Raw genomic sequence first — 27,644 nt, 5'->3', positions numbered from 1 at the left:
GAAGTGCAGAATCGGTTTTTAGCAGAATTTGCATGGACTTTGGAGTCAAATCCCGTCATTCTCTTTTTGACGCATACTACTTGACTGCAATGTGGTTGGCAGTGGTTGAACAGGAAATGGCATTTTGGCAAACGGGTGTGTGGAAAGAAGAAATCAGCTGTGTTGTATTGTATATGTACAAAGACAACTTGTGCTAAAGTGTAAATAGATTTTAGGCACACACACACACACACACACACACTTCTCCAGTGTGAATAATTTCTATATTTTCTCTGTTTAATAGTACTTTAATCTACTGTAGTACTGAATATCTTTAGACCATTAGTTGGACAAAACAAGACATTTCAATATGTCAACTTGGGCTCTAAGAAACTGTAAGTTTATAGACCAAGAAAAAAGGCAGCATGTGGATCATTTTATAGATTGACTTCAAAGCAGAACAAAACAATTTGCAGGTGTAGAGAGATTGGACAAAAATATGACGTGAGCTTGACAGCCAATCACATGCCAAGAAAACAAATTACAAATGTGCCATCATAAGTAGCAGCTTGTTAAATAACTTAATTGTTTGTATATGTGTTGGGTGTGTCTGGAAGCTGAGATTCAGACTTAATCATTTCTGAAAGACCCTGAATAGGATAAGCGTTACAGATAATAGATGTGTGATCGTGAAAGCGAATGGTTTTCTGGCTGAAGAGTCACTTAATATAAAAAAAAGTCCCATGCTGACTTAGTTCTTGGAGGTCAATTGGCATAATTGTGTTTCAGGGCTGAAGGATGATCCATCTCTTTATGCTGCACGCAGGAGTGTCATTGCATAAAGGTCACTGGCAGTTGAATCATCAGGAACTTTAAAAGGTTTTCTTTTTTAAAAAGTGAGGTGTGTTTTTTTGTGTTGAGAGAGCACATAGACTCGTGTGAATTGCATAGGATCATAAAGCTTATTATGTGTCTTCTACTATAGTTGTTGGAGGTGCTTTGATGTACTCTGTACCAGCCTGTTGACATGGAAACTGAAGAGGCTATTGTGCAACGAGTGTTTCTGCTGCCAGTTTTGGTGAAATAAGGATCGATTCATGAGTCATTTGATCATACTGTTTGTTTTTGTGTCTCCAAATGTTGTAGAATGATGCCTTAATTTCATACCTCACAGCAATTTAAAAGGGTTTGCTGCCCCTTTTACCTTGTAGAAATTTAAATATACACCTCCTACAGGCTGTGCATATGGCTAAAATTAAATCGGTGCGGCATTGTGAATTAGGGATCCAGATCACTTCTGAAAGCATCCATCATATCAAACGTTAAATACATCACCTTAACGTCTCATCTGTTTCTGCGCTGTGCTTCTGTGTTTTAGCACAGAGTGGATGAATCATTGTAATATTGAGCTCCTGGTGGATTGGTTGAGTAATTAATGTGCTTCAACATGGGTTCAAGGGGCTAAAAATGGTCTTAATTGATACAAAGGTGAAAAGGCAAATAGAAAAAGCACACTTAATATATTATGATCTAAATGTAAAAATGGCAAATTGTAAACTAGGACAGAGCTGACCAATGGGAATGAGTTTGGAGTACATATGGTCTCAGGCGTAACATAATGTGCTCTTCATCTCACTTCCTCTTTCATCTTGTGTGTGCAGTTTATTTGCATGTAAAGGGGAAAGGTTGTCTAAGTGGTCATATTCCCTGCAGACCTAGATATTGACAGCAAACTAAGTAAAATTGGTTGTTAAATAATGCATCAAAAGATCCTGCTGTTACATGAAGTCAGTTAAATGTCTGTTCCATGTCTCCCCAGTGAGTGTATGGACCCAGGTGAAGATCCACAATGATGCTCGCTCAAGGGTCTCTCTGAGCTGAAACCCACCATCGTAGGACCCACGTGGATGAAGAGGAGGTGGAGGCTCTGCCCCCAGACGCTAAGACCATGGTGAAAGCTCAGCGGAGCCAGACTGTGAAATGCGGGAAACCCCGGAATGAGAAGGGACGCAAGGAGAAAGGAGGTGGTGTGAAAAAAGGGAAAGACAGAAAGAACGAGTTGAGAGGAAGAAAAAAGGACAAGACAGAGCCACATCGACATAGAAAAAAGGCAGTGAGTGATGGAGATGCGCTGGACTGTTGCGTCCTGCTCACCCGTCTGGAGCAGAAAGGAGTTGTGGGTAAAGAAAAGGACGCACCAAAAGCTGGAAAACAATATAGAGGTAAAGTCAAGAAGAAGCTGCACTCCAGCTCCAGTCAAAGAAGGACCAAATCTGGACTAAAGAAAACTTCCACAGCCAATCGGCAAGCACTGGAACCAAAAACCAACCAATCTGACGCCTTTCTCGTGTTTCCAGCACCCGTCTTTGAGCCCCGCAGGCGGAGAATGGCCTCTCTCAACGCTGAGGCTGTCAACAGCTTGCTGCTCTTCAGAGACGATTCTCTTGCCTCAAATCTCACAAAGAAACGGCAGCCTTCTAATGAAGATAAAGCTAAAGATAGTCTCACTAAAGATGAACACAGTGGTCGTAAAACCAAAAAAGTACCTCCGGGAGGGAAAGTAGACTCAAAAGAAAGATCTAAAAAACAGAGGCGGTTGGCAGCAGAGGCTCAGAACATCGATTGGTTGGCTTTGTTTGCACCAACGCCTCGGCGTCAGGCAGGCCTCACTGCCGCAACGCTGCTCAAACTCACCAGTGCCCAGTATGGAACCAAACGGCAAAAGAAGACAGAGTCCAAGCCGGGGAGTGGGAGTGAAGCGGCAGCTACGACTCAGGATGAGATGAGTGGTAAGCCAGTGTGTGGAGAAACAACGCTGACCAAAAGAACAACACATCCCAAACATGAGGACCAACTAAAGCACATTAAACAGGGTACAGAGGATCTGGTTCGTTCCCAGCTGGACTCTACCAACCAGGGCTGCTGTAGTTTGTGTAAAAGCAAGGCTTTGGATCCAGAGTGGAAGGGCACCACAGGAGGACAGGAGTGTCTCAAACATGAGCTCCATCATGGCTCTTCGCTGGGATTCTCCTTGAAAACAATCAAAGAGGAGCAGGTAGAGACCGAGGTGTCTTCCTGCTACTGTCGCTCCCAGGAGAGGTGTGTCGAGTACTGTCACAGACTAGCCCTCTTCCTGGAGGACAAGACCTTCAAGGAACCAGAGGACGGCTCGCTGTCCGAGGTGTTCCACCACCACCATCACCACCACCATCATCATCACCACCATCTTCAGTCCCCTCACTCTGTGACCCACCCAGCAGCCATAACCATCAGCCCGCACACGTACACCTGTTTTCCCAGCTACTACGTCCACTTCAGTCACCCGGACACCTCCCCCTCTCCCATATCACCCCTCGCTTTGTGCCCAAAGAGCAGCAAGAGACCCAAGCTGCTCCCCAGTACCAGTCCACAGCCCTCAGGGATTACCCATCCGGTGTACTGCTGCACCTCAGTGGAGGCGTGCTACAGAGAGCCCTGCAGGATCAACAGCTACTCCTCCTACACCAGTGTCATTCCAGCCATCCCCAGAGGAGGGTGCTCCTTCAGCCCCACAGACTGCACCAAATGTAACCACGGCATCAAAAGAGGTGAGCAGACAGAAGACCGACATTACTAGGTTTACTTTTTGTCAACCTCCGGCAGTGTGTCAGAATGGTTTTTGATGTTAATGCACTGGTATCTGTCTAAATGGCGCTTATGTAACAACGCCGACAACTTCCTCAGATAGTGCCTCAGATAGAGATAGGGCAGAAAGACAGTCGTGTCCATTATCTCTTATTTATTTTTGAATCCTCATACAGTGGGATATGTATATTTATTTCTGCTGCAAATTAAAGTGTGGCAGTGATGTAGTGTAGATGAATTTACCTTAAATCTTTTTTTTGTAATTCAAGTTTTAATAGATAAACAAACAGAAAACAAAATGTTACAGTAAATCAATGAAGAACAGGTGACAAAGCTGAACGGAACAAAACAAATCCGGGCACATATAGTATGTCTAGTATCTCTCTTAGTATAATCTGAGTAAATTAAGCCACACCAAAAGGAAAGAAAAATAGGGGACACAAAGTATAAATAAAATACCACATTAGTATAAATAAAATACCACATTAGTCTAACATCCAAAAGTAGTGCGCATGCGCGAAAGCTGCATGCTGCCTGTTACCTGCTCTAAATAATTTCCCCCTGGGATTATTAAAGTATTTCTGATTCTGATTCTGATTAGATTTAATCTTGAGCTTCAAGGTTAATTTCAGATCTTGGAGATAGCAGTTTGACTAAATAAATCGTCCACTTTCAGTCGGTGTCCAAACAGTTCACGAAGGCCTGTTTTAAAAGGTTACTCCAACGATTTAGTGTTGCACTTCCACAAGTTGGGAGGCTTACAATAGACACATTTAAAAAGGAAGGTAGAAATAAAAGCAATAGAGGCAGAGATATCCTGATTGCTTTTAGTCGGTCAAGTCCCCAATACACGGGATTGTACATTTCCCATTTCCCATTCAATACTTGTCCATCTGCTAAATGCTTGCGTCTTTCAAACTCTTCCCCCCCCTCAGTTTGTAAATAAGACTTTCTCTTATAAATTTGGAGTTTGTAGTATTTTCTCAGACTTTTGAGAGCTCCCTGCAGAGCCACTAAAGAAATGAAACAACTTTTATTTACAGGCCAAGCTCCTCATGACAAGGAAACTGAACGTTATGTGTATTATCACTGAGCCCTCTAAGTAAGACAATAGGATTTCCTAATATGTTTAAGTACTAAAGGTTCATGAGCACACTAGTTATTAGGTTATTTTGTATGCAATGCAACCCCCCCACCTCTAAATTTGGCTGCCAAAGCAGTACAATGTGCTGAGAATAGCTATTATGTCAGGCATTTTTAATCTCCCATTTTGGAATGTCACTTGAGTGGGAGGTAACAAAAAATATCAGATAAAGGGCAAGACCTCTTTTGTCTACATCTGAATACAAGCAGCCGGACAGTGAATACAAGGCATGTGCAGCTGAAACCTAATGAGCTGATAATATGAGCGCGAGTGTCAGCAGTTAGTAACTGAGTTTGAGAAAACTCTTTGTGATGTCTGTGGTATAACACACAAACACACACACACACACATTTTGTGTCTGCCTGAATGTGTGCAGCATATGGTTTAAAACACCTGAATGTGACCTCGAAACAACACTAATTACACGTGAACACATGCCAGTGTACTGCTGTGCCTCAGCTGCACTTTCTCTCTCTCTTTCTGTGGTCTCCAGCAGCCAAAAGCAGGTCAGCCTGTGAGGGTTGTGACTCTTGTCGACAAGAGCACCGAAATCTTTAGATTTAGACAAATAGATTTCATAGAACACATTTTGATGTGTCACAGTAAGAAAAGCACAGGTGTAAAAATTAGAATTAATGATGGTATGTGTGCATGTTGGCTTTCAGTCCCACTGTCATGCAAAAGAACAGAGCCATCGCTAATGTTATTACTATTAGTAACACCTGTGGTTTTCCTGCCACGACAAGTCAAAGGCCCAATTCCTCAATATCTCGCCTAGAGTTCCTATACCCATACTACCATACTATTTAGCATGCCAGAAAAAGATTCAGTATGTCCCAATACATAGTATGTCAAATGCAGTATGCCAAAAATACCAGGATGTCCTACTGCATCCGGTTGGATTTTGCAATATGCAAGCCAGCAAGCTTTTCTGGCTATTCTGACCCACAATCCTTTGCGCAGCATATACAAACAAGAGGGTCGAAGTTCAAGGCGCAATGTTATGAAGTCATGTGTCCCAGTTGTATGCATACTGCATGCAACAGTACGTGCTTTGTAAGGGCAGCTGCAGTACATACTAAAAGTAAAAAGAAAAAGTATTGCGATTTTGCACACTTTGAGGCGCGTTTCCGTCTGTGAGTGCTTAGGGCTGTACCACTGTCAAATCGTCAAGTGCTTGAGGGCTCTCTCGCAGACATTTCGCATAGGAAAGTCATCGGACGCCACCATCTTCTGAACATAGACATACTGACTAATACAGAGTGTTTTGTGGAGCTGATAGCTTGATTAGCTTCGTAGCAAATCATTTGGCAATGGCTTGAATGTAACGGACGTTCATTAATATCGAAAAGTTACGCACCTAAGCTTCATGGGAGTGTGCACAACCTGTTAGTTTTTTCCGTACAGTTAGTGTTGTTGTCTTGCATTAGAGGTGTGTGTGTGTGTGTGTGTGTGTGTGTGTGTGTGTGTGTGTGTGTGTGTGTGTGTGTGTGTGTGTGTGTGGCTGCTCTGTTAAAGGCTGTAATTGACCTTAATTGGGGCTCTGTGTGTTATTTCTGCTGCTTCAGCGTAACTAATAACAACTGAGTGTCGTTCATGTCTCTATTGTGTAACCTTGTTAAAGGTTGTTGATCTAGTAGCTGCTCCTTAAAGGACTGTCCCTCTACTTCATTATGCCTTTTTCTGTTCCTTCCTCAGACGACTACCCATCAACTGTCAATGACCATCACGGTCCCTCCTCCATCCCCATCTGTCCCGGCCCCAGAACCCTCACTGGCTGCCCCATTCCCACTGTGCCTCCAGCCGGCCAATCAGTGCCCCACATTCAGACTCCGCTATCCGACCCCAGCCAACCGCAGCCTCCCCTGCAGGTGGCGAAGGAGTGTCCGCAGAGTGCCAAGTCGGCCAGCGGGTCGAGGTCTGGCGCACGCGGCACCGGCAACATCAGCTCGACTGTCTGCCCTCTCAACAGGGACAAGAAGAAGCAGCTCAGCTCTGCCAGCGTCGGAGGGCGAACAGTTGCCAAGCAGCCAAAGAACGGCCGCCAAAAATCCACAAACGGCTGGCAGCCAGTTGGCCTGCCCTTTCAGAAGGAGGTTTTCACTGTGGTACGTAGAGGAAGTCATGCTGGTGTTTTTTGACGCAGCCATGACGGTGCCGCTTGTAATTAAATGTATGTTTGTAAGTCTTGCCTGTCCTAAGAGAGTTCACACCACACCAGCATCATTGTCACGTTAGAGCTTATTCACTCTTTTTTTTGAGTTTCGTACAAACACCTGACTGTTCACATTTCTGTTGAGACATTGGAGTCATTCAATACAAATCACATCCTGGAGCTTTTTACTCCACAGCCTCTCACAGCTTATCAGTGTCTGGCTGCTTGAGGAGTCAGTATTTCCTGCTGCCTGTGTTCCCAGGGAGACGAGGCTCCGGTGCTGAGGAAGTGTTTCGAGGGAGTCCAGAGGGACGGGGAGCTGATTCGGGTCAGAGACACTGTTCTGCTGAAATCTGGACCTAGAAAAAAGTCTCTGCCTTACGTGGCCAAGATCTCAGCTCTGTGGGAAGAGCCAGAGTCAGGTAGGACACATATGTTTACTTCCAGCACAAGAGAAGCTGAGTTTAATGCCGTAATAACTGCTCGAGCAGTGAAGTAAACTGTGTGTGTTTTGTTTTCTTTTCTTCAGGAGAGCTGATGATGAGTTTGTTTTGGTATTATCGTCCAGAACACACACAGGGGGGGCGCAACCCCAGTATACATTGTGAGGTGAGGAGGAAATCCTTTCATACCTTTTAAAACACCAGTTTCTGAGTGGTCGGCAGGCGTTTGATAAAATCATATACCAGGACACCTATATTACGTAAACTGCATGATCAAGAATATTTATGCTTCGTGCCATGTTAGCTTTTAAAGGAACATGCCAACTTATTGGGAATTTAGCTTAATTACCGTAACCCCCAGAGTTAGACAAGTCGATACATACCCTTCTCATCTCCGTGCGTGTTGTAAGGCTGTCTGACGGCTCCAGCGGCATCAGGCCAGCACAGAACATGCAGGTGAATGGTTCCAGTAATCCTACTGCTCCAAATAAGTGACAAAATAACGGCAACATGTTCCTATTTACATGTTGTGATTTATAGAGTCACAGCGTGTACAAAAAACAACGTAACATGAGACACAGCCGTCTTCTAACTGTAAACAAACCTGGAACTATATTCTCAGGTGGAAGAATATAGTACTTGTTGGAGTGATATGCTAGCAGCAAGCCTGTCTGAGAATATAGTTCCCGGTTTGTTTACTGTTAGAAGATGGCTGTGTCTCATGTTACGTGGTTTTTTGTACACGCTGTGACTATACAAATCACAACATGTAAATAGGAACATGTTGGCGTTATTTTGTCACTTTTGTCACAATTGGGAGCAGTAGGCTAGTTGGAACCAGTTACCTGCAGGATCTGTGCTGGGCTAAGCTAATGCTGGAACCGTCAGACAGCGTTACAGCACGCACGGAGATGAGAAGGGTATGTATGGACTTGTCTTACTCTGGGGGTTACGGTGAATAAGCAAATTCCCAATAAGTCGGCGTGTTCCTTTAAGTCTTAGGTGGAAATAACATAACAATCACTTACACTTAATTTAAACGATAAGGCTGATGATATACTGTATTTCTTTTTTTGTTAGCAAACCAAAAATGAATTGATCCCACTCACAAGTTGTGTCTGTGTATTCAAAGCCTGCTTATTCCTTTGTGTCATTGACCTCCATTGTTGAAGAAAAGCTATTAAAAGCACAACAATGAGCCACATGTCCCTTCATTATCATAAACATTGCCCCTGTAGTTTATTTTGAGTCATTCCCACACACGCAGTAGTCCCTTCCCTACGTATTAATCCGCGGCATAAAATAGTCCCCAAAAAGTGCCCTATTTACACTATTTATTTTATTGAAAACTGAAGTTCCCAGCTTCCTAAATTATTTCTCTTTTTCAAAATGAAACTATATATGTGTGATCGTTTTTTTAAAGATCTTTGTCTTCAGGAGAAAATGGGCTTGGGGCTGAGAGGACCAGACAGGGGAGGGAAGTCGGAAAGTACTGACAAACGGATTAAGGCATTGTTAATTTGGGGAGATTTGTTGAAAAGAAAAAAAAAATACAATGACACAAACATTATCTTTTAAACAGTGCCCATGGTATTTGTGCTTGCTTAATCATAAGAATTAGTTTGTGGCAATTACTCTTGAGCCTCTTCCTCTTCATTTCTTCCTATTAGTACTCTATGAGTTTGCATCAAAATCAAAACATTACCATTCAGGAGAAAACTTCTGAGATTTTGGCTTAACTCAGAAACTGAAAATATGTTTAAAAGAGATGAGAGTGTACGAACAAACAAACACACATACGCTGGCATACACACACGTTGAAGAGCAGCTTCTGTTGTGCTTGCTTCGGGTTGTCAGTAATCTCCCAGAGGAACGAGTTGCACTTTAATAAATCTCTAGAAACAATAAACCACATGAAGTCTGTCACTTCTCGGCTGCACTAACAAACAACAAACACATCAGAGCAGCAGTGTGAGAACAGTAGCAGGGCTTTGGCTCGGAGAAAGAAACATCTTTCTCCTGTGAGTCTGTCCTTCGTCTGGAAGTGAAGGTGAGGCAGAAGTGCCCGTGGACAATGCAGTTGTCTTTTAAAGCCTGTCTGTACATGTGCAGACTGTGACGGCTTCAAGGATCAATTGTTTAATTTTGAGTCTTGGTGGATGATAGGTTGTTGTTGTTTTTGGGAGCTAACACATGACTGAAACTTTCTTTCCCCAGAATGAGATCTTTGCGTCTCGTCACCAGGATGTGAACAGTGTGGCCTGTATTGAAGAAAAATGCTATGTCCTAACATTGACACAGTATTGTCGGTAAGAAAGAAAACATTTAATTTTTTTTACATTTTGTGGTTGCTTTGGCGCATTTCTTGCATTGCACATGTTGCTTTTGAAAGATTACCTGCTGAGAAAATCCTACAGTGCTGGTTTTTGAAGCTCAAAAGAATGCACAATGTTTAACATAAAAAGCAGCAAGGTTTTTCACAGTTCTCAGACAGTTTGAAGCTACAAAGACACTTTTTTTTCTGAATGTCTTTTTGAAGGGGATTGAGTTTGATGTCCTGTATTTGTGCTTTGTCCAGATTTTGTGCCTTGGTAAAACGCCGTAGGGAGGGCGTGCGTGACTGTGTCGCCTCCCTCGTGGTGCCACCTATTGTCGGCAATGCCATGCCCACCCACCACTGTGTGCCCGATGACGTCGACCCAGAGCTGGTGTTTTTCTGTCGACACGTCTATGACTTCCGCTACGGACGCCTCCTCAAGAACCTGCAGTAGCATCTGACGGGGCATGACACATAACGCTATGGGACGTGAGATAATCTTATACATCCTCCACGTTGATTAGCTACATACGTACCTGCTGCCTGTGTGAAAGGAACTGGAAATTTAGGATGAAGGATTGAGAGCTTCTTTTGTTTTGAAATCTCATCTTCATACTTACATTTATTTAGTAAGAGTAATGGCTTGACATATTGTATAAGAGTTAATGTGGCTGTGTAATGGTCTTTATCATACATGGCTCTGTGGTGTTGTAGCAGCTGTGTGAAGAACCTGGAACATATTCTGCTGTAGAAAATGCTACTGTAGCTCTTAGAAATGTGACATTTGATAGATATGAAGAGAGGTTTGATGTTGCATGTGAATTATGATACTGTCTGCCTAACAGATATCAGACACTCAATGTGTCTCAATGATACGCCATAGCTAAAGAAAATCTGAGGCACATCGTGCCGCATCGGGCCTTGAGAAGGAAGAGAAGAGTGGCTGAAGATCTCATATTTGTCATTAGTTTTCTCTGCATACAGACTTATGACAGAAAAGCTCCTGAGTGAACATCTGCGTTCAAGGTGTTTGTAAGGAATAGTTTTTTGGGAAATGTGCTTTTTTCGCTTTCTTGCTGAAAGTTAGAGGAGATGATGGATGTCACTCTTATGTCTGTATGGTGAATATGAACCTACTGCAAGCGGTGCACTGCAGCAGTTAGCTTAGCATAAAGACATGAAACATGCGTCAACAGCTAGCCTGGCTAACTGTTTCTTGTCTTTTTTGCTAAGCTAAGCTAACTGGCTGTTGGCTGCAGCTGCATCTTTACCGGACAAACATGAGAGTAGTGTCGATATTCTCGTCTAACTTTCGTCAAGCAAGCAAATTAGCTTTCCAAATGTTTTAAACGGTTCTGTTATTTACATCTCCATTTTCATGTAATCGTGACTGACCTGTAGGTCTATGTAGTAAACTCTGAGGAAAATTCTTGATCAGAAGGTTTAGTTAAATACATTTCAACTTTATTACCACTGATTATACATGCAGAGCAAATAATATAATGTGGAAGTTTTTTTGGCTCCTACCTTTTGTGATTTTCTGAGAGAATTATAGGTCTTATTATGTATCATATCTGTAACTCTTCACCTGAGTGGTGATTTTCACAATGGAGTAACACACCTGCACTCTACAAAGAAAGCACACTTCAGTTAGTTTGATTTCACAGTGTGAAGACATCCAATGAGCTGAGCATTGAGAGGATTTTTGTTATGCCAATGCTGAGGAATATTTTACTTTCTCAAAGCTGTTTGCCAGAGGTGTGATATGACTCCTGTGTCAGCTAACTGTATATTTGCATTTATATATCTGGATGAGTGTCTGTTTGTGGCAGATGGCATCAGTTAGTCACCTATATTCTTGTTTCTTCACCGATGAGATGGTGAGTAATGTATTCAGCGTAGCATTTAGGTCTGTGATGATGATCTGATCCATTCCTATGTTTGAGAGAAGATATGTATTTATTTCTGTACTGAGAAAATATTATTTATTTTCAAAAGATAATTTTAAAGAATAGAGGTTTAGATGAGTGGCTTTCATTCCTGATTAGAAAGGAGGTCTCTCCTTCTTAGCTGCCTGTCTAAGATGAAAAGTGTGGGAGTCATTTGCAATAGGATTTGTGTGACTGATAGAGCTTGCTTGCCCACTACAAGCCTATTAAATGTTGTGTTGACATGTTGAAGTCCTCCGGGCAGATTTGAGGACACATTTAGAAGGATCTTGGAGACAGTTTGAATGACACCTACTACTAACATGTGACCAGAGATGCTTAACCTGCAGGACCAAAACGTACCTTGGCCTCTCCCAGCTTCCTGTCATTCTCCTGTCACTTCTTCTCAGATGCTAAAGCTTTGCCTCTTCACCTTTAAATGCTAAAAGCTACAATGATTTCAACCTACATGCCATTAGCCTGTGCCCTTGATCTTGCTGCCTTATAGAACATTCCCAGCCTTTCATTTAGAAATGTGTATCGATATCAGCCTGGGATGATGAAGCTTCTTAGTGTGCTGATCTTGATTCCTAGATGCTTTTCATGTGATCCTATGTGATCTGAAAGACAAATCTGATCCTTGACCAACCCTTTTATTTTGACAAAAGTCTGCCCAAGTTTTGATTCAAATTCAAATTGATTTGTTTAAGATCTTTGGCTGTTAAAAGAAGTAGTTCAATATTTGGGGAAATACAATTATTTACTTTCTTGTCAAGAGTTAAATCAGAAGATCGATACCAGTCTCATACCTGTACTCTAAATACTGTATGAAGCTACAGCCAGCACCTGATTAGCCTAGCTTAGCATCAAGACTGCAGGGGGAAACAGCTAGGCTGGCTCTGTCGGAAAATGCAACACAATCCGCCTACCAGTACCTCTAAAGCTCACTAATGAACATGTCTGTAAGAATTGAGTCTTTATGCTAAGCTAAGCTAACTGTCTTTTGGCAGTAGCTTTATATTTACCGTACAGGCATGAGTGTGGTATTGATCTTCTCATCTAACTAACCGCTAAGTGTATTTCCTAAAATATTGAGTTTGCAGTTTTGCAGTCAGCTTGAATTTCATCAGTTGTGATGAATTTCATTTGTTACAAGTTTTCATGGTGGACAAAAAGTACAAAATGTCCACAGAACCTATTCTAATCGACTTCTTCATCATAATCCAACCCTCAGCTGTCCATCTGTATGCTCATTATGTTCCAAACAAAAGACACAACAACTTCCTGGCAGAGCTTAAGGCAATGGGGAAATGGATTATGCTGCAGGAGTGTTTGAGACGTTTTAAGTCTTCTACTCTGCTTTGAAACCACCAGTTGAATGAAGAGCTGTTCTACATGAATTGCAAACTATTTACAGCCACCATAAGAGCACAGGGGGTATTTGATAGAAAAGATAGATTTTCGAGTAGTATCGTTTGAAAATAACCACATCCTGCCTACTTCTGCTTTACTCTCTGTACACTGGGTGGAGTGATTACTTTTGTGTGTTAATTTACAAAAATATAATTCACTATAATGAATTAATGGTTTAATATTTGACTTTCAAACAAGCCTCCTCGGATTAATGTGTTCATATTGGTTAATTCAATTCATTAGGCTGAAATGCAAAGAATAGAGCCTGCCATTTCAATCAAATCAAAGGTGATCGGACTGCATCAAAACTATAGCAAACTTTTTTTCCCCGACTGAAATATGTTATTTTGAAAAAGCAATACACAGTAAAAGCCCACACAGGCAGCACACTCCAACAAAGCAGAATTGGGTATTTGTTTGGTTTGATTTGGTTCTGCAATTCAAAATCCCCCTGGGTGTTCTGGATCAGAGTTAGAAACCACACACAGTTCATATTATGGCCCTAGGAATCCCTCAGCAAACTAATTATGTTTAATCAAGATGTGTGATACTTATGTCTTAATTGGTCCTCTGTGCCTGTTCCCATTAACCCGTAATATACTCCGAGCGTTTTCCACAATGAGAAGGACGAGCTGTTGTCTTTACCCACCTTCCAAATGCCTTTCAGTTTTGCCAGATGACGCTGGTCTGATCTTGAATCACCACAAAGAAGTGTTTGCACCAAAAAGAGAGAGAGGAGAAGGTATTGAAACATGAATTTAATTTCATTCCCAGGTGTACAAAAAAACTAAAATTTGGTTCTTCTGATGTGAATTTATGTTCATATTCTTTGCATGGCGTTTTTTGGAAATATCTTGGAAATATTAATCACAGCACAGATTATTTGTATGGTTTCAAATGGACCTCTGTAATATAAGAAAATATTTAATTGTAATAAATAATATATGAGTTTGAACATGTGTGTGGGAGATTTTTCATGGCATATACAGTATATATTTAGTGTAATTGGCAAATAATAGCCAGGTTGAGAGCTGTAGTAATAGTTGTTGCCCACATGGGGGCTCACTTAACCAATATTTATATCTGATGGTTATCAAATAGTCATCACAGTGATCACAGCATAGATTTTAACAGGTTTCAAAGGATAATATAAATTTTTATGTGCCAAATATTGTATGAAACACAGTACTACTGAAAAGGATCATGCAGGACCAGAAAGACATTTGAGGTAGGAAACTGTATTCACATTATAAACATATTTGTCAGGTGTTTGATCAATTCTCCCATCTAGCTCTCAACCCCCATGCAACCACCTATTTATTGTCTGTTTGTTTCTTTATAGATAATTATAACTGTATGTAGATGTCTGTATTGACTCCTTTTGTTGCCTCTGTTTTAGAAAGTTTAACAGTTTCAACTATGAAAGGAGACCCAAACTTTCCTTTCTGCTACAATCGGAATTTAAGGAATGTTGTTTATCTTTATTTGCATTTAAATGTAAAGAACAAAGCGCAAAGAATTTTTTTTCATCTATATAAATCAAAATCACGTTTCTTTTAATTGCTTTTAGCCTTTTCCCTTTGTTTCTACTTTTTTAATTCATACATCTCCTTCCCAACAGTCTTAGGCTGCGTAGATTATGACAGGAAAAACGAGCGTGAGCATCTTGAAAGCAGACGCGAGGAGATGTAAATCATCTAACTTCAACAATCAGGCCTCTGATGAATATGTATGAGGCCTCTAGCACTACTCAATCAGGTGTTCAATGGCATGAGCAGGTACATCATTTGCAACAAGCATGTGTGGGAAAAAAGACTCAGAAAGAAGAGCCAGCTGCTTTAAGTGCGTGTGTGCGTGTGTGTGTGTGTGTGTGTGTGTGTGTGTGTGTGTGTGTGTGTGTGTGTGTGTGTGTGTGTGTGTGTGTGTGTGTGTGTGTGTGTGTGTTCTCAATGAGTTGTGCACTGAATGACTTTGCTGTTATGTCTTCTGAAGGTCCTGTTGCTGTTTTCTGTGACAGCCAGTACAGGATCTACATGTCCTTTTCAATTCATTATTCTCAACCTTTCAACCAGGGGTAGGCTTACTTGCATCCCAAGGCGATAATTCTGCAGTTGCCAACGGGCACAGTATATGGAAATTATTGTGGGGTACCTAAGAAAACAACAAATATTTTTATATAGAGATATATCCATACAGGAAACTAAACAACCAACAGCGATGCTGATCGTAAGCAATTTATGTGTCCCAATAAACAGTATAAGCTACAATAAGCTGATGACTGGACAGACAATGACCTAAGTCTGTTGTTGCCATTGATAGTGCATAAAACCTTGCAAACAGAGAAGATTAAAAAGCCGACAGCAATGCCCATAAGTTATTTATTGCAAACCATTTCAAACTATTTATAAAAAGATGTACAGTATATGGAAATAGTTACCAACCCTGCCTTTAAGTAGCCTGGTCCGACCAGACTCTCGTACATTTCTTTTCTACAGAGACTAGTAGTCAGGGACGGACTGGGACCAAAAATCGGCCCTGGCATTTTGGCCCAGACCGGCCCACTACTTAAGATCACAAATACCACCCGTCCTTGCGCTCCCCTTAATATGTATACAAACTCCTACTCCTTAAAACTACTAACGCCATGTAATGAGTAAGCAAGAATCAGTGAGAGTTGACACATTAAGTACTTAAAAAAAGAGCCATTTATTAATACAATAAAACGGTATACTCCTTGGAGTGTTATCATCAACAGTTTGTGCACCACTTGTTTTCTCACGCAGCTTCTCTGCACCTCCTTTGCGTTTCTTCTCCATGATCTCTATCACTATTCTAGCCTGGCAGAAACTGCATGCAGGCAGAAATCCCAAAGAGGGTGCTGTTTAAAGATATGATTGGGCCAGTCCAGTGTCAATTAAGAAAACAACCAATGGGCCGTTGAGCTACGTGTATCATGGGCTGCGTCTGTCAGAAGAAAAAAAAACTAGCCTATGTGATATTTTGACTAAAGTGTTTTGGGCCAGCAGGCCAGTGTCAATTGGAAAAAAAATGGGCTGCCGATCTAGGCCTACCACTTTTACGGGCCGGTTCATGGGCCAGACAAAAATAAATAAATAAATAAATAAAAAGTGTCGGCGGTCGGCCCAAAAAGCACGTCGACCCACCGGGAAAGTGCCCGGTATGCCAGATGGCCAGTCCGCCCTTGCTAGTAGTACTGAAGGGAAATGAAAATTGAGCGTAAGTACGTAGGAGGGCGGAGCCAGGGTAGCCTTTAAGGCCCTAAGCTAATTAAATAAGTAACTGGGCTTACTGGTGCATTCAAAACAACTCGACTTGAACACAGCATAGTTTAGTGAGACAGTTCAAGCTCCACCTCTGAGTCGCTGTCTGTGGCTGTGGCAGAAGAGAGAGACAGCCATGCTTACAAGCGCAGACTAAAACCAACTACTAATGGTAAATTGGTCAAATTTTGTACATTATGGCACTTTTGGCATTATTGATCGTACATCTTACAAGGGCAAAATTATCAATAATTATCATACATCTGGCATCACATGACAGATGTCGAAGTGACTTCAACTCATCTGATAGAGCCGTGGTTGTACCTCATACAAAAAAGGTGAACCATTGCTTTTAATAACACTTTTATTGATAACAAGCAGTTAAAGCTGTGATCAGTTCAATCAATAGCCATTCACCATTGTTTAAACATAATTTAACAATGTATTTTAGAGGGAAAAAAAGACCTTTCCCCCAAGCCTTTCAAACTAAAGATTTTGTCTGAAGCGGTGAAAATTGCTTCAAATGGGATTTCTTATGTCATGTGGGCTATCTACATGAGTTGTGCTGAGAGCATAGGCTATGCAGTAGAGGTCCTGAGGGTTTAAATTACACACCTGCAAGGCTTTCCACAGACTGACTCATTCCAATTTTGCACCAGTCTCCATGTCTTTGTACCTTTTTACTGCTCTCTGTACGGCTGTGTACACTAGTAATGTACTGGATCACTTGAACAGTGGCTTTACCGTTTGGAAAGTTTCAGATTATTCTGGCCAATTGGTGGTGTTTTTTTTCCTGCAAACTTTATAAGAACATTTGCATCCCATTCTGCATGTTATGTTGTAAGAGCCCGAGCTGAATGATTCGGGTTTTATTCAGAGCACACTTTTGTTTTTCCTGCTGCTTTTTAGGCCTGTTCACATGGAGGCAGAAGAAAATAATTAAGCCATTACTTATCTGGCATTTAGGATTTTCATACTCCATTGAAATGCTCGCTAATTATTCTGTTTTTTTAGCAAAGTTCTGCCTACAGTGTACCTCCAGGTAAAGCTGTGACTCCACAGGCTGTGTTTTTTTTTCTTCTAAAAGCCTTGTGAGTCTAGAGAGAAACAAAATACTATAAAAGCATGTGAAAGCCTGTAAATTGTTTTCTTCCAAGTCAAAATGCCCTGCAAGGTTATTCCAGAATTGTCTTGTTTGTTGCTTGCTATTTTTTGTGTGTCATCAGACAGTAAGAGTAGACATCACAACAACACCATTGTCTTTTTTAAGAATTGGTTTATATTGTTTTTCTGCCCTTGTTGTTTCATAGGTCTCGGTTCTTCTGAGCATTACAAATGCATAGAGTTTAGATCAACGATCCAAACAGAGTCCCATCCACCTCTCCTGATTTCTACTCACGTCACACAACTATCGGTACTTTACTAAATCAACACCACTGACATTTTCATATGAAGACTTTGTTAAGCCTGTTCATATTTGCATTTTCATGAAGGATGTTCACAACATAATCAGACATGAGGATATGCATAAGTAGACATGTGATTTACATACAATGCATTGCACATGAACCATATAATGCCCTCATTAGCAGAGGTGACAACAGTTACGCTTCCCACTTATATTCTGTTATATTCATATTTTAAATATACTGTAGATACACTGCAACAATAATGACAACCATCTCCCAACGTTTACTCTGTAAATTTGTGAGATAGACTCTGAGAAAATGAGGTCAAGAAAATGAGCCGTCTAGAAATTTAAAATGTGACCCATTAACTTGATGTAGAATAAAGTGACATCTGAGCTCCCAAACAAAGGAATTGTGTATGATTCATATGGTTCATATTAATATTCATATGGTTTAATTAAGTGTCCCTTTTGCAGATACTAGTCTGTATAATTGACTGTGCTATATTCTGAAATAATTGCATGTTAAGGGCTTAATACGACACACTCTAAAACACTTGTTTTTCTGGAGTACCAGTGTCTCACCGCCATGGGTAGATAAAAGAACGTTTCAAAAATTCTTTCAAAATAAGAGCTTTTTAATGATTGTTAGCTTTCATTAGAGATAATCAACATACATTGCATTCAGAAAGTATTCAAACCCTTTCACTTCTCACATTTTGTTATGTTGCAGCCTGATGCTAAAATCGTTTAAATTTATTTTTCCCTCATTAATATGTACTCAAAGCGAAAACAGAATTTTGGATGTTTTGTGTGCAAATGTATTAAAAAGAAGAAAAAAAACCTGAAATATCACATTGACAGAAGTATTCAGACCCTTTGCTATGACGCTTGAAATTTAGCTCAGTTGCCTCCCATTTCTCTTGATTATCGTTGAGATGTTTCCTTGATTGGAGTCCACTTGTGCTGCATTCAATTGATTGAATACAGTTGATAATGCATATCAGAGCAAAAACCGCTGGAATTTGTAAGGCTGTTTGATATGGGTTTGCTTTAAAAATGGCACAATATCCACAGAATATAATTTGGAGCTCTATTCATGCTCTTGCGAGAGGAGCCGACAGAACAATGCCATTCTCACATTCATGGCAAGACAGCTCTCTAATGGCCGGGCTATTGACAACTTCAGGACTTACAAACGAGGTGACAGGTTGGAAAATTCAGATAACTCCTGCAATGGTGCATTACCCACTCGAATGGTTGTTTTCAGGTAAAAGTGACTTATCTTCCAGCAGAGATGTTCTGAGTTGTTGGTGCTCAAAGCCCAATCAGTAAGACTAGTGATTCAAGTGGTACAGCTTGGACAATATTTAAACAAGCACATTCTGTAAAACAAATTCAAATTCATCACAAGTTAACTCATCATTTGCAAGTCAGATCATGGCCCCAATGAAGTTGTAACACTTTTATTTCTCTATTCATAAAATGTTATCTAACGTTTATTCACTCTTTACTGTTTTACATATCCAAATGAGCAACGCTTTTTTATTCTCACCATATAAAAGTTGACATTTAAACACGCTGCAGATTTTGCTGCGTTGTGTTCATTAAAATGTCACAGTGACAGCATAAAGTGTGAAAAGCAATCTGTGGCTCAAGACTAAAGTGAATGACAGAAAGACATGATTCTTTCATTATCACAGAAACGCTTCATGTTCCTGTTATATCACACAACCAACACTTAATTAATGAAGAGGGAATGATGCTTTAAATAACCTTGTTTACACAATGAAATTCAACAAAATGGAATAGAAAACGCATGTAATACACACAATTATCCTAATACACTATCAGTTATAGTGGACAGGAATGGCATCTAAACATTTAGATTAGAACAGCACGCTATATGTATCTTTTGCAAAGAAAAGAGCAAATTCACTGTTTAAAGTATATTTTTAAAATCACAGTAGCATATTTTCAGTGCTAAGTAGACTTTCAGTAGCCTATACATTTGTTAAAATATAAATCGTTGCACTCATACTGTGTATCTTTTAATTCAAAGCAGGCTAACATTTTTACACAGGTCTGTAGAAATTCAGTCAAAGAGACGGAGCTGTTGCGTATTTTTGTTTGTGACTGACATGCTGTACAAACTGGCTGCTTTATGAAAGCCTCACTTTCACTTAGTGAGTTTTTGAGTTTCGGTGTGCTTTAAATGGAATTTCTTTATACTCAATTTGCCTGTCGGTATGAAGACTGACAAGATTCAGATCAAATTTGGAGTGAAGAAGTAACCCTGGAAACACTAGCGGATATCATTCTTGTGAGTATTCAAGCAAAACAACAATTTAAGCGTAGACTTTATTTACAACAGCACCTGATAAATCTGCCACAGTCATGGAGGTGTGAAGGCGCTGCACTCTGTGTGACATTGTCAGGATGCTTGACAATTGACCCCTGTCCTTTCCTTTTCTTCTCCTGCGGGACAGGAAGTTGTGGCACAGGTAGGACAGGAACTTGTCGTGCAATGAGGCGTAAATAAAAGGGTTGTAGCAGGTGGAGCTCATGGCGAGCAGGTGAGTTGACACCTGGATGATGTTCACGTAATTCTTTCCTAAGATAGAGAAGTCCGTGTCCAGGTCACGGATCAGATTCACCACCTGTGAAGTTAAGCAATGTTTAGCATTCATACAAGGAAAAAGTCATTTGATAATTGATTCCAAGAATTATTTCTTTAAGGAATTTATCTTAAAGGAATAGTTCTACATTTTGGGAAATACACTTTAAACCTATAGTGCGCAACTATTCAATATTAATGAATGTCTGTTACATTCAAGCCATTGTCAAATGAGTTGATACAAAGCTAATTCAGACTATCCGCTCAACAAAACTCTGTATTTCTCAGTATGGCTATGTTTAAGAAATGGCGTCGGCCAGCAACTTTTGCGCACAGAAGCTCGAATGATGCGTTAACGCTGAGAAAGAACAGCAATGGTCAGCTTTGGAGAGGAAGAGGACAAAAAAACTACAAGATAATTAATTACCTCTTCTGAAGAGTCCATGTTTTTTTTTTAAATCCACCGTTTCCCTCCTTGAGCTACTAGCATTTAAATAATGTATTGCCTTGCTAACTTAACATTTTTGGTTAAGTTCAAAGATTCATAGTCACGGATGTGCCTGCTTTTTGTAAGCTAAGCGATATCATCACTGTTGCACTAACGCACAAAACGTTCTGTCTGTTGCCGGTTCAAGCTGGTCATTTCAGTCTAAAGATTATTTGCTTTCTTGCAGAGAGTAAAATGAGAATATTGACACTACCCTCATGTCTGCATGATGAATATAAAGCTACAGTCAGCAGCGGTTAGCTTAGCACAAAGATTTGAAATGGGGGAAAAAGAGTTGGAGAGTTGGTGCTCACTTTTGACTAAAAGACTTATCACTGCACCGGCCAAGAAATAGTCTGGCACATAATCCCCATAAAGCCACAATTTGTAGGTTTTTGTTCGAATTAAACAAGAGATTAAACGAACAAGATATAACGTGTTAGTGAGTGAGCTTCAGAGGTGCTAGTAGGCTATTTTGTTACCATTGGACAGAGCTAGCAGTTTGCCCTGTTTACAGTTGCTATGCTGGCTACAGTGTTTACCTTCTCAACTAACTCGCAGCAATGAAGAAATTACGCATCTTTCTCAATGTCCAACAGGCCTGTTCGTTATTTATTTAAGGGGCCACCGGAGGAGTTTTGGGACCTTTAGCCAAAAAAGACATGATCCTCCCCTCGCCAGTAAAAACAATTCTATGACAACCCCACCAAAACGATTTGGAAAAAAGGCATGACCCTCCCCCAATTATTTATCAATGCCTTCTATACTGGTTTGCGCTTGGCAAATATATACAGATTCCCATTGCTTTTGTACAGCCCTCTGTTATGGTGTGGTGGCCATTTCAGTAGATTGACTGACTAACGTTGTTGTGGAAACACAATAAGCATGGGAACTAAATGCACACTTACTGCATTACTTCAAATACTAAGTTACTCCTCTAGTAAACTAGTATTCACATGAAATAAAACAATAAAATATTGAGACCATTCAGCAAGGCACTCTGGGTAACATTCAACACACAAACTGGTTGCTATGGACTAGGCTTCCTCCACTTCGCCGAATAAAAGTGGAATAAATGTAAATCCAAATCTACACAAAACCCTCAATCAATTAGTAAGCTGACATCAAATGTGGCATATAGGAAACCTTTGACTAGTGCAACAGTCATTTTCGTTTTTTACGTCCTGCTGCTCCCATCGTCAGCCAGGAAATATTTTTTTTACTAAAGCAGTATATGAAATCAGATGTATTACCTACTACCATTTAGTTGTTTTATGTTATTTAAGATATAAAAAAAAAAAAAAAAGATATCTGGTCATGCCAGACGTAATTATTCCACTCATTTTTTAAACAATGCAATTATCCGTTTCAGCCACCAGGGGGGCAGCTCCCCCTGCCCCACAGCAAACTCATGGGTCAGACCCATCTGGTAACGGGCAGAGACTGAGAGATACATGGAAAAATATGCACCAAACAAGCCACTTTTAAATTTTGCTGTTCCATGAATACAAAAGTTGGATGACCCCTCCACCCCCTCTGGACTGAAAAATGTTGGATGACCCTCCCCTCAACAAAGAATAAAAAGACATGACCCTCCCCTATTTTCCTCCGGTGGTCCATTCCATAAATACCGAAAGGTTTTGTGTGTGTTTTGTCTTTTGTCAGCAGGATTACGGAAAAACGGGGTCAGCCCTATGTTCCCGCAGCCCAATGGTCCATAGCCCTATGTTCCCACATTTCTAAGATTTTTATTAAAATTAGGCCCTGGGTTAGGGTTACATTCCATCAGTAGTCCATTGCTACTGGATAATAGGTTAGGTGTAATTGGCTACCAAATTGGGAGAAAGGGGGATAAAATCTTATACAAATTTATGAAAAAGGAAATGTGGGAACATAGGGCCTAATATTGGAAAAAATCTTAGAAATTTGGGAACTGTGGGAACAAAAGGCCTAATTTTGAAAAAAATATTAGGGCTGTGGGAACATAGGCATGCTCCCGTAAAAACTACTGGTCCAATTTTTGATTAAACTTGGTGGACTGGTGTAGCATGGGAAAAGAAAGAACCCATTACATTCTGGAGTAGATTCACATCAAAGGGTGGGTACAGGAAATATTTTTTTACTTTGGTTAACACTGCAAGATAGGGTATGGCCTTGGCAGAGGTCTGCGCTCTCTGAGTACTATTCTAGTTTATTCATGTTTTCATGTAGCCTATCCATCAAATCATCAGTCTCTCTTTTCCATTCATCTGTACCTGTAAGGGAAGCCACGAGAAAGCAAAACAGAGGACGGACACCAGCAGCAGGTAGAAGGTCTTCCTCCTCCGTCTGCTCCATGCAGCCCTTGCAGATCTCAACTCTTCACACGCCGTCAAGCCTGACGTAGTCCTCTGCTTCAGATGATGGGTTATAGCACAGTAGGAAATGGAGACCGCAGCCAGTGGGAGAAAGTAGGAGAAGAATAGAATGAAACAGGAGTAGATGAGGCGGCCTCGCTCCTGGCCATCCCAGAACTCCTCACACACGGTCATCTGCAGCCCCGCAGGCCGCAGGTCCAGGTGGGCGGTGTGAAGTGCTGTAGGTGTGGATAAAGCCAAAGAGGACAACCAGATCAGGACCACCAGACCCCAGCAGAACTGGCACCCTGCTCTTTTGCGAATGGGATAAGCCACAACCACGTATCGATCCACCGCGATGGCCATGAGGGACAGGACCGCTGCGTAGACAGCTGCAGACTGCATGACCATGACAAAATGACACATGCGGGGACCAAACACCCATCCACGCTGGTCAAAAGCATAAGATGCAGTCAAAGGGACGCAGAAAATGCACATGACCAGATCGACCAGTGCCAGATTGCTGATGAGAAAGTTTGTGGTGTTGTGTCTTTTCTTGTTGTGCCAGATAAGAAAGAGCAGGAGGAGTTTGCTGGAGCAGGCGACCAGCACCACGGCAGAGTAGAGAGGAATGAAGATGGGCTTCAGGTCGGACAGGAGGTCCAGGCCAGAAAAGGAAGGGGCCGAGAACGGGGAGGAGGAGAAGGTGGATGAAGAGTCAGACATGGATGGAGATAAAGAAGAGGCTGGAGTAGAAGAGTTGACCCTGGATCGGTTCAGTGACTTCTCCCAGTCCATAGCTGCAGGTGCCAGAATTCATAACAAATCAACTAGGCTAATTATATATGTTTTTCATATATGATACCTCATTTTACATCATAATTGCCCACAAATATTAGCACAATTTATTAATAGACAGCATTTGTTATTGCGCCCAAATAGATATTAATGTTATGATAAGATATGGAGATTAAAAGTTTTGAAGCTGGACACTAATTTGTCTCTTTAGTCAATCTCATTGAAAAGCTGCAGGGCTTGTAAGTCCCCCTCAATTAGAATACATCTTTACTTTCATCTGCATGCTCTTCACAACATCTTATCTCCCTCTCCTTTTCACTCTACACTCAGCTTTTATTTCGCTCTGCCTCTCTAAACCTTTTACATCTCATTCAGTTTTCATCATCCATTTAATCAATGTGACCTTATTTTTGTCTATTATTTCCCTCTTAGCTGTCCATATACAGCTGAAATACCACCTTCAGAGTCTGAGTCATTAAAAAGATTGTCATCCTAACATCTGCTGAAACATCTGTACAATGACTACACTGACGTCACTGCGTTAAAATGGGCATGGATGCTGATTTATTTTAACTTTAGCAGAGGCTTGAAAAATCTCTCATGGTTGTGACTTAAAGACTTGGTTCATTAACAAAAACATGATAACAATGTAGAGTGATCTTTCTATTTAAATTTGCAAAAACATCTGTCTTTAAAATGAATATGTTTGGGCTGTTTAAAAAAAAATAACCTTTTTGGCATCATCACTGGCAGAGCATCGTCGTTTTGACAGCTTAATTAATAAGCAAAAAAGAAGAGAGGGGAAAATAAAGATCAAACTTTAAAAACTGTATCTACAAAACAAATCCTGTCAGATTTGTCAAATTCCAAATAGTTCTAAAAGCTATTGGAAGCTTCATCTGTCAATGGAAAACCTTCCCCGACCTACTGTAGAGCATGGATAAGTGCTTATTAATGACCTACTTAGGCTGCCCACCATTTGTCATAATGTTACTTTTCCTTTACTAAATCATCTGAATTTCTCATGGAGGATTGGTTTAATCATGTCCAATATGGTCACAGAAAAGGAATAGGTCCCTTTTCTCATGCCGATTCAGCTCATTGCATTGCATTGACTTGACCAATTATTTGCACAAACAACGAACATTTCACACACATCTGTTAGCTTTTTTTTTTAAATAAAGCTTAAGCAGCACTTAATACACAAAATACATCTCAATCTTCAAACCATTTCTTCTTTAAAAAATAAGGTGATGCAAGTTTGACAGTTATCACAGTGCATACATTTTAATGAAGTATCAATTAAAAGATAAAATACCTCTAAGAGATGTTAGTCAGCCATTTTAATGACTTTCAGCATCTGTTTGTGTCCTCTGTCCGCAGGCAGTGCCACTGTTGTGCAGCCTCACCTCTTCACTGCAGCCCGCTCTGCTTCAGAATAAAGAGGTGAGCTCTTTCTCGCTCTCTCACAGCATACAGTATGTGTTCATGTGAGTGAGTCACCTCCAGTAAGATGGCTTGCCTGTCATCGCCCTCAATGAACAATCATAATCACTTATGATATTCCTCTTGGGAACTATAGAGCCACTCTGGGTTTTTTTTAATGCCATGGATCACTATAATTTTCCTATTGGGACTTTTACTGTCTCTTTGGTTTTATATTGCCAATTTATAGTGATCCTGACACATTTGATGACATTATTTCCCCTATATTGTCACTTGTCTCTTAAACGTACCCTGTACTAGACATTTCAACTGAGTGGAAGAGCTGACTTTAACCTAATTATTATCCCTGAATCATTTTTGTGATGTTAAATTTCCAGCTTTGAGGTTTTTTACAATGAGGCCACTTTGTAAGCAAAACATGCCCAGAAACCAACATTAGGGAACAGAAATTAAATTGAACAATTAAGGGACAAACCACGATCCTTCTCCAGCATTACACATCTTAAATATTTATAAAAACAAAAACTAATTTAAAAATTGTGAGTCTTGGTGCAAGAGCTGCAAAAAAAAAAAAAAAAAAAAAAAAAGATTTAGTAAGAATCTCCAAAGGGTAATCCAGGACAAAATTCATTAGCATAGCACTACTTAAGGTAACAGAGGGCTGATAGCAAAGATAATTATAATAATATAATAATAATAATTTCTATGAATCAGAAGACATGGGAAACATTTAAGGATTTGTAAAGCAGTTGTAATATTAGTTTATCATTATTGTTATGCAAATTTGGAATATCAATAAGAACAAATCAAGTTTGTAACAATGGTCACCGTCAATGCAACAAAATGTAGCACTCTGTTTTGTTGCACAGTATTTGCTTGTATTTACTAATTATGATGACCTTTTCAGCACTTAAAGTTCATGACTTATAGGTGCAGTAATTATTTAGCATTTGAGTTGGGTTAATAGATACAAATGATTCTTATAGGTATGGAGGCATTGGAACAAGGATGCAATTTACCACCATGGTTATTTATATGGCAATCACCATTTTTTCTTACCGCTGCAACATGTTGTGAACTGTATCATGTTTCAGGTCCCGGCCATCAACCTCATGTGTGTCCATCCTTTTCACATGCATACAGTAGCATTTACTGGGCAAAAATATTTGTTTCTCCTCTGGAAGCAAACTCCGCTCCCCAGCGTGAAAGCACTGCATTTTATGATCCAGCAATCCACCTTGACCTGTTAACTCAGCTGCCAACAGCGTTCTTATACAGCAGCAGTCAGAGTAGTGCATACACAAATAAGAACAGTGGTTAACTTTCCATAGATACAGTAGCCTATATGTACGCATGGTTCATGCGAACAGCCAGCTCAGATATTGCACGGCACATGCCGTTATTTCTTCCTCCGATTTATTTTCCTCAGTATTGGCTTTTAACCTGCAGTCTTTTACAAAGTGCTCTAGTATTTTCATGACATGGAGATATTGATATGACAAATGTAGCTCTGTGTAGGTGTGAATAGAAGTCTGGCCACTGAACATATGCTCTGTGTAGCAAACACATTCCTACATACTGTAGGCTACAGTACAGTAGGCTACACATCAATTGATTTCTCAGGGCAAGAAATGGCTTCGGTGTCCAAAATCACTGCTCCCTCTGATGGATACACAGTTGCAACAGTTTTTTCACACAGAGCGTAGGGGTGTTACCAGTCCGCCCCATGCACACTATGTCATTGCGGGGGATTTTATTCAGCCAAGGACCAGTCCCTGACCTGCCGTGGCCCCAGCACGGAGGGAGCGGAAATTTTAGGTGTCTTCATCTGTAAGTGGGTGATCGCGCGTACACCTGGCTGTGGCTCTCTTTTTAGGCCAATCCTTTGAGTTCCACAAGCCCAAATGTTCATGGCAAAAAGATCTTTAAATAGTCAAAAAGTTTAGGTGTATAATAGGCATGTGTAGAAGTTTTCACCAATGAATGATCTAGTTCCCAGATTTCCAGGCTTTACTAAGGACATTACTGAGTCATGAGGCAATGGCCATGTTCCGGTGTACCTTGCTTTCTGTCATTTTCTGTGTCCTCACGTGAAGGTTGTCACATTCTGCCTCTCTGTGCCTCTCTCCAGTCACAGTTCCACTTCCCCAGGCCCCGTGCCACTGTCTATCTGTCCATGTTGCCTCGCACTTCCCCTGTGACAAAACCTGTCAAAGGTCGTCCAAGTGGCAGGAAATCCCACAGAGACGACGGTTTTCTGTCTTTAGC

At 40.7% G+C, this 27,644-nt stretch overlaps 2 protein-coding genes across 7 annotated transcripts in view; one reads left to right on the top strand and one right to left on the bottom strand.

Moving 5' to 3' along the window:
* The window catches only part of bahd1 (bromo adjacent homology domain containing 1), a 31,396-nt gene extending 17,438 nt beyond the window's left edge, over positions 1–13,958 (top strand). For all 5 annotated transcript variants that reach the window (XM_028566536.1, XM_028566540.1, XM_028566539.1 and 2 more), the window contains exons 2-7: positions 1,799–3,566; positions 6,446–6,855; positions 7,165–7,324; positions 7,432–7,511; positions 9,563–9,654; positions 9,924–13,958. In XM_028566536.1, the coding sequence (XP_028422337.1) occupies positions 1,928–3,566; positions 6,446–6,855; positions 7,165–7,324; positions 7,432–7,511; positions 9,563–9,654; positions 9,924–10,116 (2,574 nt within the window). In that variant the 5' untranslated portion in view covers positions 1,799–1,927 and the 3' untranslated portion in view covers positions 10,117–13,958. The remainder of the gene's footprint in view (positions 1–1,798; positions 3,567–6,445; positions 6,856–7,164; positions 7,325–7,431; positions 7,512–9,562; positions 9,655–9,923) is intronic.
* Positions 13,959–20,039: 6,081 nt separating this feature from the next.
* On the bottom strand, positions 20,040–24,025 carry prlh2r (prolactin releasing hormone 2 receptor). 2 transcript variants are annotated; one of them, XM_028566757.1, is made up of 2 exons: positions 23,052–24,025; positions 20,040–20,352 (listed from the first exon to the last, which is right to left on the bottom strand). In XM_028566757.1, the coding sequence occupies exons 1-2, from the start codon at positions 23,928–23,930 to the stop codon at positions 20,041–20,043; spliced, it is 1,191 nt and encodes a 396-aa protein (XP_028422558.1). In that variant the 5' UTR covers positions 23,931–24,025; the 3' UTR covers position 20,040. The 2 variants fall into 2 exon arrangements, 1 of the variants encoding a protein (XP_028422558.1); XR_003691151.1 differs by lacking the exon at positions 23,052–24,025 and adding an exon at positions 21,339–21,525 and having other exon boundaries at positions 20,280–20,352.
* Between the last annotated feature and the right edge of the window lie 3,619 nt (positions 24,026–27,644).

This window comes from Perca flavescens, chromosome 20 (assembly GCF_004354835.1).
Source record: "Perca flavescens isolate YP-PL-M2 chromosome 20, PFLA_1.0, whole genome shotgun sequence".
NCBI classification, from domain to species: domain Eukaryota; kingdom Metazoa; phylum Chordata; class Actinopteri; order Perciformes; family Percidae; genus Perca; species Perca flavescens.
This window is presented reverse-complemented; position numbering and strand designations above follow the sequence as displayed.